Consider the following 18,256-nt stretch of genomic DNA (forward strand, 5'->3'; position numbering starts at 1 on the left):
TTTTTTTTTTTTTTTTTTTTTTTTTTTTTTTTTTTTTTTTTTTTTTTTTTTTTTTTTNTTTTTTTTTTTTTTTTTTTTTTTTTTTTTTTTTTTTTTTTTTTTTTTTTTTTTTTTTTTTTTGAAGAAACACTTATATGGATTATACCAAAATAACTTTAAAGTGATAAATAAATAGTTCTTAGAATATATAAAATAAAAAAATAAAAATTGTAATTACAATATAATATCATTAATTTTTGCTTTTTAAATTAAAGAAAATCCTTTAGAAAAAAAATAATAAATAGATAATGGGCCCAAATGGTGACGGCCCACATACCAGCCTGCTCCAACAAATCTATACTCGCAAGTTATATTCGGCTCAAAATGCTCCTCTATAAAGACACTTATGGTCGATCCGAAAATGAACCCAAAAAGATAAATAATAATAATAAATAAATAAAAAGTGTGTAGGCTACGTATGGTTAGATAAATTGATTTTTTTTTTAAATAATAACAATGAAAATTTGATTTTTGTGTAAATTTTAAATATTTGGAGCNAAAAAAAAAAAAAAAAAAAAAAAAAAAAAAAGTAAAATCAATTTTACCGTGTGTGGAAACGGGTCATACCACATGACCTGATCTTCTCTTGATCTATCTAGTAGGTAGTGAGACATTGGTACGAAGTTGCATCAACCGTAGAGTAGCCACAATTTGAAACATGCATGAAGCGTTAAATCTTCCTATGGCATCTAAACCATTAAATGGGGGAGTGTCGAACCCCCGAGTGGTTGTCTCCCTAAGGTAAAACTTAACACACTAGATCGTCGGCATTCTTTTATGGTAGGAATACAACCTTTTAAGCTGACCATAATATAATTCATGAGCACGAAGTCAAGGTAGATAAAGGCGAGCAACCCAACTAACAATAACAAATAGCTGGGAGATCTTTCATTCCATAAGAGACCTCCATTCACTAGAACCGTCGAATGTCAAACCACCAATTTGATGGCTATTGGCCCTAGTGCTCAAGTGGCTTGCCCATGCACCGAACTTAGTCAATATTAATTCAAGTCGAGACATGAGGACACAATGCACCCACGTTATTTTTATTCTATTTAATTATTGTTATTATTTTGAATAACCCAACCAATATTAGTTATTGTTGTTATTATTTTGAGTTCCCAGCAATGGGATGTATGGAAAGAACATGTTCTTTAAAAAAAAAATAATAATAAATAAATAAATAAAATAAAATAATAATTTCACATAACCAATGTGTTTAGATTCGGAAGCACACATTGAAATGAAAGACATATATCTTTAAAGTAAAATTCATAACCAACTTGTGGAAAGAACTTATTTATAATCGTGCTTCTTGCCACACTTCTCAATCCCACCAGAATCTATTCTTATTCTTTATTGTTGCCGACACCTACCTTGCAATCTTGGTTGTTCATTTTCCTCATGTTTATAAATAAGAGTATCGATTTAGCTAAATTTCTTTTAAAAAAAAAATCTTACCGTAAGATCGATCGTAGTCACACATCTACAAAAAAAAATAAACAAAGAGAACAAAAATTTACATACCTCAAATATAAGAAATTACATCTACGGGTGGTAATCAATGACTAGAACTGAAGTGTTTACAAGTATAACTCTCACGCTACAAATTCTCATTTTCAAAATTTCTCTAAATTGCTTTAATGCAAATAAAAAAACGTGCACTCACTCTACTTTTTATAACAAATATAAACCATCCTTTATATAGACGTAACAATAATAATGCTAATAAATGAATCAAAATAACACTAGTGCTCATACATGAATCAAATGAATTTAATAAATGTACAAAAAAAAAAAAATCATAAATCCAAAAAAATTTATAAACATAAATATTAATTACACATCTCACATTTAAATTTAAATTTTTAGTTAAAGTTATTATTTTCAATTAAATATTATAATTATAATTTTACTAATCGTTATTTAATCTAACAATTCAGTAACTCACGCGGTTTTAAATCCAAAAATTTGTAATTTTGAAATTTATCCTTAATTTACTTTTAATTGGTTAAATTATATACTGTTCTATGAATTTTGTTTAAAGGAATTATTTAAATGTTATAATGTAATTTTTTTGTCTTCTCTCTCTAATATATATATATAAATAAATAAACATTTATCACGTTAAAAAAATGACAATAAATTAATGTACCATCTTTTATTGGCATTTGACCCTTAAGGACACATTAAAAAAATGTGGCATTAAATCAGTGGACTACATATTAATGATATTCAACCTTTCACAGCACAATTTCAGAGCACAAAATCGACATCTTGTCTCACTATCATCCAATTTTCAATTATTGAATACAACTATTACTCGTCACTAATTTGATTACAGTTACCTTACAAAAAAAACATTCCTTCCTCATTTGATGTTAAAAAGGTATGCACAAACCCATCTTAACATAACCAACCAACTCAATATTTTCTTTAATATTTAATATCATTATTTAACCAATTATGTTCCAATCTCACTTAACATTGAGTTAAGTTATGAACTTATTAAATTAGTTTGAGTTCAAATCAATGAAAAATTTATACGGGTGGTTCATGAATTTCTTAAAACCAGATCGTATTCAATCAAACAATCTTAAATTTATTGTTAATTTTAATATATTCATTTTTGCTTATGATACAAAATATATATAAATTTTCCCACAAAGATGTGAGAGAATATCGGGACCTTGGGATGCCAACTTAGAGTCAATTATATTTATAATTTTAGTATTAAATTAGGCAAAACGTCAAAATTATTTAAATTTTCAATAAGGAGGACTCTATTTTTAGGTATTAAATTTATAATTAAATAACCATTTTGTGGCCAAAAACCCTAAACTAGTTACTTTCTTTCACAAACAGCATCAAAATAAAAAATAATAAAATAATAAAGTACCCACGTTAAAAAAATGCGAGAAGGGCGTTCCATAAAAGACAGAGAGAACAAGAATATATAATTTTTTTTAAAAAAAGTTATCTTCTTTTTTTTTTTTTTTTACCACATCATTTAATTTTGAAATTAATTAATAAAAATATGGCGGATGATAAGATTTGTTGATAACGGAATTGAAAGGATAAACACAGTAGGTCGAGATTGATTTTCCATCCAAACCAATGCCCAAACTGGTTAGGTACATTTTCAAACTCTAGAAACCAAATTTTTAAACATTATGAGTTAGGTCGATGAATCTATTTATCAGAAGCTCTATCTCGAGTGTGACAACGAAAGGACTTTAACCTTTCTTTTTCTTTTTTATTTTTTAAATTTCTTTAAATATATATTTTTAAATAATAAGAGGTAATCAATGCCGAATAGAAAATTATAATATGCAATAACAAATAATAATATTCTAATATTAAATTTTAAAATGTCATAAAAATATAACATACAAATAGTAAGAGATTAGTAAGAGACAATAATGATAACATAAGACAAATCCACAGTTTTGAAAATTCTTCAAGATCTTCAACTCCATTTGTGTTCTCAATCCTATAAAAAAAATTAAGATTTATAAATATAAAATATAAAATCCTTTAAAATTCAATATTTTCTTAAATTATTTGTAATGACAAATAAATTAAAACCAGGTATATTTTACCGCTTAAGTATTAGTTATTCTCTTTTTACAGTCTAACAATAGCTCAAGTATCTCGGGCGAGTAAGAAAGTGAGATTCCATTATTGAAGTATGAAAATCAACATTTAAATTTTTTTTTCGTATACTTACATTAAATGGAGATAAGTAAATTTCATCTTGTAACTATTTCAATCTTCATCCTTTAAATTCGAATTTCGAGATCTCAATAATTGAGTCAGTAATACTAACCTATTGTTGGAAATTAGTAAATTTCGTCGACCACATATATAGCATGTGTGTTTGGGAAAATTTCGTATTCAATTTCTCCACTGCATTTAATTATGTGGTGAGTTTTAAAAGTATAGTTAGTTTTCTCATTGCAAAATATTTAATTAATTTTTTTTAAAATACACCCTTAATTAGGAAAAAAAATCTTCTAAGTTTCGTCTACCATAATAATTTCTTATAAATTTCGCACAAATAATGATGGAAGAATATAGTGCTTTATTTTGAATGTGAAAAGAACCTAATTTTTCAAAGGGCATCTTCCTGCCATTGATTGTGTTGGTCGGTGGATTTCAAGTTGTTGGATTGATTGATGCCATATTTAAAAATAAATAAATAAATAAATAAAAATTGTTAGGCAAGATATTATTTTTATTTCTCATTTTCTGATTTTTGTTTTCAATTTTCAAATAATATACCTATTTGATAATTTTTTCTACTTCTCGACAAAATTTGTATAGAATTTTGAAATAATAATAATAATAAAAAAAAAACATTTAAATAGGAATATAATATAAAAATAACACATTATTGTAGTGCTAAAAAGAAACCCAGGCAGACCCACCATTGTAATTTCGCATACGTTTATAACGTTTCCTTTTTGGAGGCTATAAATACGTGTACAAATTCCACCATCTTCTTCACCAATCTATTAATTTCATATATTTGCTTACAAATTAATAAAAAAAAAAAAGAAAAGAAAATGGAAGTTGCGCAAATTCTGTGTATGAACAAGGGAGGTGGAGAGACGAGCTACACGCAAAACTCGTCCCTTCAGCAAAAGATCATATCGGACTCCATGCCGATCACCGAGAAAGCGGTGGAGGCCCTTATAAGCACGGACGCTACAAGCGCTTCGCCGCCGCAAAGCATTGCCATTGCGGATTTGGGCTGCTCCTCCGGGCGCAACGCATTGCTTCTAATCTTCGACACCATCAACCTTGTTTACGCCAAATGCAAACGCCTTGGCTACCCGCTGCCTGAAGTTTCCGTGTTCTTGAACGACCTTTTCAACAACGACTTCAATAGCATATTCGGGTCGTTGCCGGATTTCCACCGGCGGCTCAAGGACACAAACGGTGATGAAGTTGGGCGGTGTTTTATCTCCGGCATGCCGGGTTCTTTCTATGGAAGGTTGTTTCCAAAACATAGCTTGAATTTTGTGCATTCGTCTTCTAGTCTCCATTGGCTGTCGAAGGTTCCAGAAGGTTTGGAAGGAGAGGACAAAATAAGGATGAATAAAGGGAAGCTTTATGTTTCTCGGACAAGCCCGCCGAGTGTTTTGTTGGCTTACGCTGCTCAGTTCAGGAATGACTTCTCGCGTTTCATAAGCTCGCGTTCTGAAGAGATGGTGTCTGGTGGGCGTATGGTTTTGTCTTTCATGGGAAGGAAATCGATGGACCCCACAGCTGCTGGTACCGCCCATCAATGGGAGCTCTTGGCCGAGGCTTTAACCACCCTTGTTTCTCAGGTAAAGCTACGAGAGCTTAAGCTTAAAGTGGATAATATCATATGGTTTCTAATATTTTTGTGTGATAGGGTTTGGTTGACGCGGAAAAGATCGAGTCATTTAATGCACCTTTCTATGCACCGTGCATGGAGGAAGTGAGGATGGAGATAGAGAAGGAAGGGTCGTTCGATATAGATCGATTCGAAGAGTTCGACGTGGAATGGGATGACTCAACAGAGGGGACTATTAGTGGGCTCAAGAGTCCGTCGAGAGGACAAAGAGTAGCAAAGACGATAAGAGCTGTGGTTGAAACGATGTTGGAGTCTCATTTTGAATTTGGAGGAGAAATTATGGATGAACTGTTCGAGCGTTATGGAGCTATTGTTGAAGATTATTTGTCATGGAATACAATTAAGAGTACCAATTTAGTCGTTTCTTTTGTTAAGAAATGATCGGAATAAATAGGTTTCAATAATTTGGAAGTTTTTATTTTGTTACCTTCAAATGAAATTTGGAGTGCCTGTCAATTTATAATTGAAATAAAATTATTTCAATTTAACTTGTATTTACGTTTATTTGCATACTAATTTTAAAGTTAAGCTTTTAGATTAAATTTTTAAAAATTTATAAATTAGGTATATTCAATACTTTGCCGACAAGGATTGGGGAATTAATGATAATTAAGGAGAAAAATAACTTATTTTTGTTCAAATAACAAATATAAAATAATAATAATATTTTATTTCATAAGGAGACATGTCTCACTTTATTAATGATAATAAGAGAAACGCTCGTCTAAACTAAGACATCAATCATGTAATATAAACTTACAAAGAAAGGATTCAATTAATCAAGATACATAGCGAGGGTCGTAATATAAACTCTAAGTAAGTAAGCGTTTATATAAGCTAAAGTTTTCAAACCCAAATAATGATCAAATGGGTATCCAGTTGAAGGCCAGTAAGAAAATTGAACAAACGAAGAACAAGTCTACAGCAGACCCATCAAACTCTTCATCAACAATGAGCATTTAAAGAACAGCGAGGCAATGCAAGGCAATTGACAGAAACAAGCGGTTGAATTCAGACAAATTAGTTTCGATTGTGATAAATTACACAGATATATGATGCAATAGAAGAACCAAAAATCTCAATATGCATTTGAATCGAACTTGTTACCAGGCTAATTGAATATTCTTTAGTCTTCTACTTCTTCTTCCCTTTGCCGCCGGATTTGCGTTTTGTAGGCAGAACGATTTCACCTTTAAGGACAGGAATCTCCATCAACTGCGACAGCTCTCCAAATTTCTTGCGGAATTTCTCCACCTGATCAGCGTCGACTAGCAGGGCGGAGCGGCTGCCCAAATAGAACGGGTGATTTCCCGACCACACATCCACGGAGTACTCTTCTGAGTCCCACCGGTCGTCATCACCAGTTCTCCGTTGCAATAAACCTACACGTCCTCGTAGAATTGGTGATGAATATCCTTTTTACGGCAGGTCACCACCGGCCGGTAGCGTCTCGCTCCTAATTCCTGGAAATTACACAGAAATTTAGGACAATAAAGATGAGCAGTCACCATCTCCGGAAAATTGAGAAGTGAGAAAACGGGGAAAATACCTTGTTCTTCGGCGGTGCGATAGCCGGAGAAAATGGCCGTTGAAGGAAGGAATTTGTTAGGTTGAGCGCCATTGCTGCGGTCGCGATGAAGAGAGGATAAGTGGGAGGAAGAACAGATGGGGGAGATGAGTTCCTCTTCACTCGTTTTTCTATTTTGGGCCTGCCAGTATTGGGCCTTAAACTTTGACCTTGGGCTTCGATGGGCCTAAACATCAGATATTTAAACATTAATAATTTAGTTGGATTAGTTGAAATGAATTAATTGGATAAAATGAAATAATAATTTTTTAACTTTTAGGGGAAAAAGCCATTTTTATAAGTTCTAAAATCTTTTAATTTAAGGATGGAGTTTTTTTAGTTATTAAATTGATGATAATAAATGCTCATATTTATGATTTGAGTTAAAATAAAAAAAAATCGAAATAAAATATAATGAAAATTAGTAATGGCAGCCTAAAAGAAAATTATTTGATTTGATGGTCACGTGATCTCCACTGTCTTAAATTTGTGGAGAATATCAACCGTCCATTTCGTTTGAAATTTGTGGTCAACCATTTATATTCTTCCTCTGTTTCTGATTTTCTAGTGCCCAAGTGGCTTGGCCATACACGGAACTTAGTCGATATTGCTTCAAGTCGACATGAGGACACAATGCACCCATGTTATTTTGATTCTATTTAATTATTGTTATTATTTTGAATAACCCAACCAATTATTAGTTATTGTTGTTATTAATTTGAGTTCGGGATGTATGGAAAGAACATGTTCTTTAAAAAAAAAAAAAAAAAATCAATAATTTCGCATCATCAACAATAAATCTCCTTGTTTAGATTGCACACATTGAAATGAAAGACATATATCTTTAAAGTAAAATTCATAACCAACTTGTAGAAAGAACTTATTTATAATCGTGCTTCCTGCCACACTTCTCAATCAGGCCAGAATTTATTCTTATTCCTTATCGTTGCCGACACCTACTCTGCGAATCTTAGTCGTCTATTTTCCTCATGTTTATGTTTATAAATAAGAACATCGATTTAGCTAAATTTTTTTTTTTTTTTTTAAAGTCTCTCTTACCATATTGTAGCATAAGTAGGAGTAAGATCGATCGTAGTCACGCATCTACAAATAAAAATAAACAAAGAGAACAAAAATTTACGTAGCTCAGATATAAGAGATTTCTCTACATCCACGAGTGGTAATCAATGACTAGAAGTAAAGTGTTTACAAGTGTACCTCTCACGCTACAAATTCTCATTTCAAAATTTCTCCAAATAACACTGATGCTCGTACATGAATCAAGATGATTCATATACCAATATGAGAAATAAATCAAATGAATTTAATATGGGAGATAAATCAAATGAATTTAATAAGTACGTGACTCGTACATGAATCAAGATGATTCATGTACCACTAATGCTCGTACATGAATCAAGATGATTTATATACTAATATGGGAGATGAATTAAATGAATTAAGACGATTTATATATCAATATGGAAGATGAATTAGATGAATTTAATAGGTACATGACTCGAAATAAAAATATATTCATGAATCCAAAAAAATTTCCGTTTAAATCCAAGGCTAAAAATTTTGAATTTTGAAATTTATCCTTAATTTACTTTTTAATTGGTTAAATTATATGCTAAGTTCTATCAATTTTGCCTTCTAATTCTTTTAAAGGAATTATTTAAATGTTATAATGTAATTTTTTTTTTGTCTTCTCTCTAATATATATACTTTTAATAATATAAATTTTAAAAATTCTTTTAAGTTAAAAAGGTTTGTTTTAAGCAATTTTATATTTGGTGATCTTTTTAAAATTTTTGCGATAAAGAGAATATCGAATGCCAATTTAGAGCCAATTATATTTATAATTTTAAACGTCAAAATTATTTAAATGAGGACTCTACTTTTCAGATATTAAATTTATAATTAAATAACCATTTTTGGCCAAAAATCCTAAACTAGTTACTTTCTTTCACACACAATATCAAAATAAAAAACAATAAAATAATAAAGTGCCCACGTTAAAAAAATGCGGGAAGGGCGTTCCATAAAAGAGAGAGAGGGAATAAGAATATATAATTTTTTTTTAAAAAAGGTTTTTTTTTTTTTTTNATGGTTTTTTTTTTTTTTTTTTTTTGTATGACATCATTTAATTTTAAAATTAATTAATAAAAATATGTCGGATGATAAGATTTTGTTGATAACGGAACTAAAAGGATAAACACGGTAGGTCGAGATCAATTTTCCATCCCAACCAATGTTCAAACTGATTAGAATACGTTTTCAAACTCTAGAAATCAAATTTTTAAAGATTATGAGTTAGATCGATGAATCGATTTATCAGAAGCTCCATTACGAGTTAGACAACGAAAGGACTTTAACCTTTCTTTTTATTTTTTTTAATTTTAATTTTTTTAATTTCTTTAAACATAAATTTTTAAATAATAAGAGGTAATCAATATAAATAGAAAATAATAATATGTTTAATGAATAGTAAATAAGAATATTCTAATATTAAATTTTAAAATGTCATAAAAATATCCGTAACAGTGATACAACATACAAATAGCAAGAGACAATAATGATAACATAAGACAAATCAACGGTTTTGAAAATTCTTCAAGGTCTTCACTTCCATTCATTGTGGTTCTCAATCCTATAAAATAATAATAATAATAATAATAATAACCTATTTGATAACATTTTCTACTTCTCTAAAAAATTTGGATAGAATTTTGAAATAAAACAAAATAAAATAATAAGTTTCTTATTTCTGGTTATAAAATGCATAATAAACATTTAAATATTTTATTTTTTTAATAATAAAACAAATAAAAACAATAATTTTCAAATATCCATGGGCACCAACAACACATTATTGTAGTGCTAAAAAGAAACCCACGTAGACCCACCATTGTAATTTCGCATACGTTTATAACGTTTCCTTTTTGGAGGCTATAAATACGTGTACAAATTCATATATTTCCATACAAATTAATCAAAAAAAAAATTAATAAAAAAAAAAAAAAATGGAAGTTGCGCAAATTCTGTGTATGAACAAGGGAGGTGGAGAGACGAGTTACACGCAAAACTCGTCCCTTCAGCAAAAAATCATATCGGACACCATGCCGATCACCGAGAAAGCGGTGGAGGCCATTATAAGCACGGACGCTACAAGCGCTTCGCCGCCGCAAAGCATTGCCATTGCGGATTTGGGCTGCTCCTCCGGGCGCAACGCATTGCTTCTAATCTCCGACACCATCAACCTTGTTTACGCCAAATGCAAACGCCTTGGCTACCCGCTGCCTGAAGTTTCCGTGTTCTTGAACGACCTTTTCAACAACGACTTCAATAGCATATTCGGGTCGTTGCCGGATTTCCACCGGCGGCTCAAGGACACAAACGGTGATGAAGTTGGGCGGTGTTTTATCTCCGGCATGCCGGGTTCTTTCTATGGAAGGTTGTTTCCTAAACATAGCTTGAATTTTGTGCATTCGTCTTCTAGTCTCCATTGGCTGTCGAAGGTTCCAGAAGGTTTGGAAGGAGAGGACAAAATAAGGATGAATAAAGGGAAGCTTTATGTTTCTCGGACAAGCCCGCCGAGTGTTTTGTTGGCTTACGCTGCTCAGTTCAGGAATGACTTCTCGCGTTTCATAAGCTCGCGTTCTGAAGAGATGGTGTCTGGTGGGCGTATGGTTTTGTCTTTCATGGGAAGGAAATCGATGGACCCCACAGCTTCTGGTACCGCCCATCAGTGGGAGCTCTTGGCTGAGGCTTTAACCACCCTCGTTTCTCGGGTAAACCTACGAGAACTTAATCTTAAAGTGGATAATATCATATGGTTTCTAATATTTTTGTGTGATAGGGTTTGGTTGACGCGGAAAAGCTCGAGTCATTTAATGCACCTTACTATTCGCCATGCATGGAGGAAGTGAGGATGGAGATAGAGAAGGAAGGGTCGTTCGATATAGATCATTTCGAAGAGTTCGACGTGGAATGGGATGACTTGGCAGAGGGGACTAATAGTGGGCTCAAGAGTCTGTCGAGAGGACAAAGAGTGGCAAAGACGATAAGAGCTGTGGTTGAAACGATGTTGGAGTCTCATTTTGGATTTGGAGGAGAAATTATGGATGAACTGTTCGAGCGTTATGGAGCTATTGTTGAAGATTATTTGTTACAGAACACCGTTACAAATACCAATTTAGTCATTTCTTTTGTCAAGAAGTGATCTGAATAATTAGAAACATGGGTTTTTATTTCGTTTTATCTTCAAATGAAATTTGAAGTACATGTCAATTACATTTATAATTACGTTTTATCTTTAAATTCAAATGAAATCTGTATTTACGTTTATTAGCTTACTAATCTTAAGTTAAGCTTTTTGATTAAATTTTTAAAAATTTATAAATTAGGTATATTCAGTACTTTGCTGACAAGGGTTGGGGAATTAATGATAATTAAGGAGATAAATAACTTATTTTTGTTCCAATAACAAATATAAAATAATAATTATATCTTGTTTCATAAGGAGACATGTCTCACTTTATTTGTTTTGTTTGATCTACCGTCTATGCACTTTCTTTGTCTTTTTGTTTAAAATGCATTCCGACCCCTCTTGTGTAGCCTCTTTTTTCAAGAGAAACATTGATATGAACTAAGACATCAATTATACAATATAAACTTTAAGAAAGATATAAATAAAATATTACTCAAATTGTCACTTCATTTATTTTTAGATGGTTACAAACTTTGGGTTGCTTGTATTTTATTAATGTATTTAAAAAAAATTTATTTACTCTAATGTCACATTTAGACACCGCTAATTATGGTTTTAAATATAAAAGTTACAACTATTGAAATACAAGGTAAATGATTTTCATTTTGAGACTATATAAAGTCATTGCGTTCCATACTTACAAAATGGACTCTACCATATTCTAAGGTCTATTAAATATTTTTTAAAATTCATAAACAAATAGACTTGTTGATGATTAACTTACTGTTTAACCTTTCATTATCTAAAATGAATTCAAAATCATTAACGTGTGTGTATGTATATATTAATTTCTCGATTAGATTACACTTAAAAGTTAGATAAATACTGCAATGATTTTAAGAATCATTAAGTTTTTTCTGGAGCTTCATTTCAATCAAACGGACCTAAGATCCAACAGATATTTCACCCATATTCAAACGAATTTTCCAAACAATCTTAGATCTATGAACTTTTAAATTCTCTAAACGAAATTCATTCTAATAAACAATACTTGGAACAGAGACTTGCCGTAATTTGCTATGGCTTCCTCTCATAAGCAATTCAGTAGCAGAAAAACAAGATTGCCATGAAGTGGCCCAGAACTTCAACAATTCCTATTATAATTTCTCTATAACTTTCTTTCCCTCTATGAATTTTCTTCTTTTTGATATCAATTCTAAGCTAAAACTGAATTCTTAGCCAAATTACAAAAAAAATCACTGAGGAAGTAAGCGTTTATATATAAGCTCAAGTTTTCAAACCCAAATAATGATCAAATGGGTATCCAGCTGATGGCTAGAAAGAAAATTGAACAAACGAAGAACAAGTCTACAGCAGACCCATCAAACTCTTCATCAACAATGAGCATTTAAAGAACAGCGAGGCAATGCAAGGCAATTGACAGAAACAAGCGGTTGAATTCAGACAAATTAGTTTCGATTGTGATAAATTACACAGATATATGATGCAATAGAAGAACCAAAAATCTCAATATGCATTTGAATCGAACTTGTTACCAGGCTAATTGAATATTCTTTAGTCTTCTACTTCTTCTTCCCTTTGCCGCCGGATTTGCGTTTTGTAGGCAGAACGATTTCACCTTTAAGGACAGGAATCTCCATCAACTGCGACAGCTCTCCAAATTTCTTGCGGAATTTCTCCACCTGATCAGCGTCGACTAGCAGGGCGGAGCGGCTGCCCAAATAGAACGGGTGATTTCCCGACCACACATCCACGGAGTACTCTTCTGAGTCCCACCGGTCGTCATCACCAGTTCTCCGTTGCAATAAACCTACACGTCCTCGTAGAATTGGTGATGAATATCCTTTTTACGGCAGGTCACCACCGGCCGGTAGCGTCTCGCTCCTAATTCCTGGAAATTACACAGAAATTTAGGACAATAAAGATGAGCAGTCACCATCTCCGGAAAATTGAGAAGTGAGAAAACGGGGAAAATACCTTGTTCTTCGGCGGTGCGATAGCCGGAGAAAATGGCCGTTGAAGGAAGGAATTTGTTAGGTTGAGCGCCATTGCTGCGGTTGCGATGAAGAGAGGATAAGTGGGAGGAAGAACAGATGGGGGAGATGAGTTCCTCTTCACTCGTTTTTCTATTTTGGGCCTGCCAGTATTGGGCCTTAAACTTTGACCTTGGGCTTCGATGGGCCTAAACATCAGATATTTAAACATTAATAATTTAGTTGGATTAGTTGAAATGAATTAATTGGATAAAATGAAATAATAATTTTTTAACTTTTAGGGGAAAAAGCCATTTTTATAAGTTCTAAAATCTTTTAATTTAAGGATGGAGTTTTTTTAGTTATTAAATTGATGATAATAAATGCTCATATTTATGATTTGAGTTAAAATTAAAAAAAATCGAAATAAAATATAATGAAAATTAGTAATGGCAGCCTAAAAGAAAATTATTTGATTTGATGGTCACGTGATCTCCACTGTCTTAAATTTGTGGAGAATATCAACCGTCCATTTGGTTTGAAATTTGTGGTCAACAATTTATATTCTTCGTCTGTTTCTGATTTTCTATATAAATGTCGTGACTATGGGCCGTACACCGCACAGTACAGGCTACCGGGTCAACAGTTCTATTGCAATTTTTTTTTCGAGTAAAATTTCAAGGATAAAAAAGTTTTCTTAAAAAAAAAGCCAGTTTTTTATTTGTTAGTTAGATGAGTGTTTTTTAATTTAATTAATAGAAAAATTGGATCAAGAAATTGCGAATTGAATTAAAATTAAAAAGAAAAAAAAAAGCTCAATTTAATTTCATAAATTAAATTCTTTTAAGAACAAATAATTTCAAAGGCCAATCATCTTCTTTTTTATTTATTTATTATTTATTATTATTATTTAANTAGAACGGGTGATTTCCCGACCACACATCCACGGAGTACTCTTCTGAGTCCCACCGGTCGTCATCACCAGTTCTCCGTTGCAATAAACCTACACGTCCTCGTAGAATTGGTGATGAATATCCTTTTTACGGCAGGTCACCACCGGCCGGTAGCGTCTCGCTCCTAATTCCTGGAAATTACACAGAAATTTAGGACAATAAAGATGAGCAGTCACCATCTCNTAGAACGGGTGATTTCCCGACCACACATCCACGGAGTACTCTTTCTGAGTCCCTCCGGTTGTCATCACCAGTTCTCCGTTGCAATAAACCTTCGCATCCTCGTAGAATTGGGGATGAATATCCTTTTTCCGGCAGGTCACCACCGGCCGGTAACGTCTCGCTCCTAACTCCTGGAAATTACACAGAAATTTAGGGCAATAGAGATGAACAGTCACCATCTTCGGAAAATTGAGAAGTGAGAAAACGGGGAAAATACCTTGTTCTTCGGCGGTGCGATAGCCGGAGAAAATGGCCGTTGAAGGAAGGAATTTGTTAGGTTGAGCGCCATTGCTGCGGTCGCGATGAAGAGAGGATAAGTGGGAGGAAGAACAGATGGGGGAGATGAGTTCCTCTTCACTCGTTTTTCTATTTTGGGCCTGCCAGTATTGGGCCTTAAACTTTGACCTTGGGCTTCAATGGGCCTAAACATCAGATATTTAAACATTAATAATTTAGTTGGATTAGTTGAAATGAATTAATTGGATAAAATGAAATAATAATTTTTTAACTTTTAGGGGAAAAAGCCATTTTTATAAGTTCTAAAATCTTTTAATTTAAGGATGGAGTTTTTTTAGTTATTAAATTGATGATAATAAATGCTCATATTTATGATTTGAGTTAAAATTAAAAAAAATCGAAATAAAATATAATGAAAATTAGTAATGGCAGCCTAAAAGAAAATTATTTGATTTGATGGTCACGTGATCTCCACTGTCTTAAATTTGTGGAGAATATCAACCGTCCATTTTAAAAAAAAAAGCTCAATTTAATTTCATAAATTAAATTCTTTTAAGAACAAATAATTTCAAAGGCCAATCATCTTCTTTTTTATTTATTTATTATTTATTATTATTATTTAAAAAAGATAAGAAAAAAAGAAAAAAAAGAAAAAAGAAAAACTATTTGTCACAAACAGATGAGTATAAGAGGCCAAGAGAAATGCTGAGCTGACGAGTTGGTCCGACTCGGCTCTTTTCTGTGAAGATATTGTTAGTTAGAAAAGATCCGATATATTTCTGATTTTTTCTGTTCTGTGATTTACTCAGCATATTCAGACTAGCTAATCGGAGAACGTACCTTTTCTTGATCTCCAGTTGATCGGACAATGGATTCGTTTGGCGTGACCTTGAAGGCCGATAGCATTCCATTTCGAATCAGCGATCAGTGTGGTAGGAATCAACGTTCCGGGCTCTGGGGAGAGAGTATCCGAAGATGCAAACAGATGCAGATGAATGTGCACTCGCGGAAGAATCCTTCTTCTCAGAGCTGCGCTACAAAGCTTAAACCAGGAGTTGCTCATGCTGTTCTCATGTCAGATATCGATGAGGAAGCAATGGTACGTCGATATTATTGATATTCATAAGAGTATGAACTTTTACAGGAATTTTGACTCCAAATTTGGCCTCAGATTTTACAGGCTCCCATATTGGAGGCTCCAAGAGCTGATCCGAAGAAGGTCGCTTCAATCATATTGGGCGGAGGTGCTGGAACTCGCCTGTATCCTCTCACCAGCCAGCGATCCAAACCTGCGGTAATTTCCTGTTAGCGAATCGCTAATATCATGAAGGATAGCTTCATAACCTTGAAAGCATTGTTGATTGGGGGAGACGTTTAGATGGTTATTACAGATAAGAAGCCCTTGATCCAACACAGGATAACGAATTAGTGCACGATTTGCAGGTTCCAATTGGAGGTTGTTATAGGCTGATCGACATACCTATGAGCAATTGCATCAATAGTGGCATCGAAAAGATATTCGTTCTAACACAGTTTAATTCCTTTTCTCTCAATCGTCACCTTGCTCGTATTTACAATTTTGGAAATGGAGTGAATTTTGGCGATGGATTCGTGGAGGTATCATGACTGTTCTTCCCATTGTTACAATCTATACCCCGTCTTAGCAATTGTGTTAATCGAGCTCAATCTCCCGATTCATGTTTGAGACACACAGGTTCTAGCTGCCACTCAGACTCAGGGTGAAACCGGAAAGAAGTGGTTCCAAGGAACTGCCGATGCTGTCAGGCAATTTATATGGTTATTTGAGGTGGGCGCATAAGATCAGCTTTTTAAATGTGTAAAGAACGTTTTGACCATTGGGTTTCTGCAGGCTGCTAAGACCAAAAATGTTGAAAACATTCTAATTTTGTCTGGCGATCACCTTTACCGGATGGATTACATGGATTTTGTGCAGGTATAATGTTAAATCATAGCTAGTTTGTCGTTGTTCGTATCATTGTTTTGCACAAATTTTTGTTTTCGTTTGATTCATTGGGGCTTTCTGGTTGTTTTGAACGTGCAGAGACATATTGACACAGATGCAGATATTACAGTATCATGCATACCAATGGATGATAGGTATGCCTTTCTTTTGTCGTGGCCGCCATGATCTTATGATTATTATGATTATATTCTTAAACTCTTAGATATCCATTATTGCTTCGGTATTTTGCAGCCGAGCATCAGACTACGGTCTCATGAAAATAGATGATACAGGACGCATTCTACATTTTGCAGAGAAACCAAAGGGATCTGACCTGAAAGCAATGGTTGATAACATTGATGCAATTAGTTTATGAGTCCTGTTCCTATGGGGCGCCAAATCTTTGTCTGATTTTGTTTTCAATCCATCATATGTTATACTGCAGGAAGTTGACACGAGAGTTCTAGGACTTTCAGAACAAGATGCAAGAACAAATCGTTATATTGCATCAATGGGAGTCTATGTATTTAGAACTGATATTCTACTAAAGCTTTTGAAATGTACTTATCCCTCATGCAATGACTTTGGCTCTGAAATTATTCCATCGGCTGTTAAGGACCACAAAGTTCAAGTGAGATCCATTTAGATAAAGTTTTGTGTTTCATGAAGAGGAAGGCTTTTGGTGATAATAGAACTACGTTTCCCAATTGTTTCAGGCATATCTATTCAATGACTACTGGGAGGACATTGGAACCGTGAGGTCATTTTTTGATGCCAACTTAGCTCTAACGGAACAGGTTGTATCCAGCTTTCATGCTTATATTCATTGAGTTAAATACTTGCATCGAATATAATTCCTCCTGCCCTTGATCCATATCAAGTAACTTAAGTTGCCTGTGAAAGTTTCAAACAAAACATGCTCAAATGTAATGAATGCAAGGTCTTTCTCCTAACACAAGAAAGTAGTTATGTAAGCTGATGATTAGTTGTGTCTTTCATGCAGGGCCCAAAATTTAAGTTCTATGATCCAAAGACTCCATTTTATACATCACCTAGATTCTTGCCCCCTTCCAAAGTTGAGAAATGCAGGGTAAGATATGGAACTCAAATTTGCTCTCTGCATCATCCGTTTGATTCTTGTATATCAAAAGAAACTGTATTTGCAGATTGTAGATGCAATAATATCTCATGGTTGCTTTCTCCGAGAATGTAACGTTGAACACTCCATCGTTGGTGTGCGCTCTCGATTGGAGTACGGTGTGGAGCTCAAGGTGAGCCATTCCCTCCCTCCCAATAGGATACAAGAAGACTAAATGCAGTTTCAAAAGCTGGTTGGCTTAAACTTGAACTAATACAAGAGAACTGGCCATGCTGATTTGTGATAGTATAGATATATTGCTCCGAATTAAATTCATAGCAGCTGTTTGTTACTTGCTGTTGTCACATAGTTGAAAAACGTTTATAATGTTTGGATTGGTTGGTTTTGCATTCTAGGATACTATGATGATGGGTGCGGACTACTACCAGACTGAATCTGAAATTGCATCTCTGCTTGCCGATGGAAAGATCCCAATTGGCATTGGAGAGAACACCAAAATCAGGTAATATGCAAAAAAAAAAAAAAAAAAAAAAAAAAAAAAAAAAAAAAAAAAAAAAAAAAAAAAAAAAAAAAAAAAAAAAAA

At 33.1% G+C, this 18,256-nt stretch overlaps 4 protein-coding genes across 5 annotated transcripts in view; 3 read left to right on the plus strand and 1 right to left on the minus strand.

The window, feature by feature from the left end:
• Positions 1-4,579: 4,579 nt before the first annotated feature.
• On the plus strand, positions 4,580-5,851 carry LOC111789214 (jasmonate O-methyltransferase-like). Its single transcript, XM_023669911.1, has 2 exons — positions 4,580-5,375; positions 5,444-5,851. The coding sequence occupies exons 1-2, from the start codon at positions 4,608-4,610 to the stop codon at positions 5,804-5,806; spliced, it is 1,131 nt and encodes a 376-aa protein (XP_023525679.1). The 5' UTR covers positions 4,580-4,607; the 3' UTR covers positions 5,807-5,851.
• A 496-nt stretch (positions 5,852-6,347) lies between these two features.
• Positions 6,348-14,804, minus strand: LOC111787576 (50S ribosomal protein L31, chloroplastic-like). Its single transcript, XM_023667593.1, has 3 exons — positions 14,592-14,804; positions 14,344-14,505; positions 6,348-6,727 (listed from the first exon to the last, which is right to left on the minus strand). The coding sequence occupies exons 1-3, from the start codon at positions 14,802-14,804 to the stop codon at positions 6,560-6,562; spliced, it is 543 nt and encodes a 180-aa protein (XP_023523361.1). The 3' UTR covers positions 6,348-6,559.
• On the plus strand, positions 10,019-11,217 carry LOC111787931 (jasmonate O-methyltransferase-like). Its single transcript, XM_023668029.1, has 2 exons — positions 10,019-10,786; positions 10,855-11,217. The coding sequence occupies exons 1-2, from the start codon at positions 10,019-10,021 to the stop codon at positions 11,215-11,217; spliced, it is 1,131 nt and encodes a 376-aa protein (XP_023523797.1).
• A 480-nt stretch (positions 14,805-15,284) lies between the features above and the next one.
• LOC111787929 (glucose-1-phosphate adenylyltransferase large subunit 1-like) overlaps positions 15,285-18,256 on the plus strand; it is a 4,234-nt gene continuing 1,262 nt past the window's right edge. The window contains exons 1-13 of one of the 2 annotated variants that reach the window (XM_023668025.1): positions 15,285-15,363; positions 15,469-15,710; positions 15,783-15,905; positions 16,055-16,228; positions 16,326-16,418; positions 16,482-16,565; positions 16,674-16,729; positions 16,827-16,920; positions 17,020-17,205; positions 17,291-17,371; positions 17,578-17,664; positions 17,741-17,845; positions 18,069-18,175. In XM_023668025.1, coding sequence (XP_023523793.1) covers positions 15,480-15,710; positions 15,783-15,905; positions 16,055-16,228; positions 16,326-16,418; positions 16,482-16,565; positions 16,674-16,729; positions 16,827-16,920; positions 17,020-17,205; positions 17,291-17,371; positions 17,578-17,664; positions 17,741-17,845; positions 18,069-18,175 — 1,421 coding nt within the window. In that variant the 5' untranslated portion in view covers positions 15,285-15,363; positions 15,469-15,479. The other variant, XM_023668026.1, reaches the window with a different exon arrangement.

The sequence above is a fragment of the Cucurbita pepo genome, chromosome LG02 (assembly GCF_002806865.2).
Source record: "Cucurbita pepo subsp. pepo cultivar mu-cu-16 chromosome LG02, ASM280686v2, whole genome shotgun sequence".
NCBI lineage: Eukaryota > Viridiplantae > Streptophyta > Magnoliopsida > Cucurbitales > Cucurbitaceae > Cucurbita > Cucurbita pepo.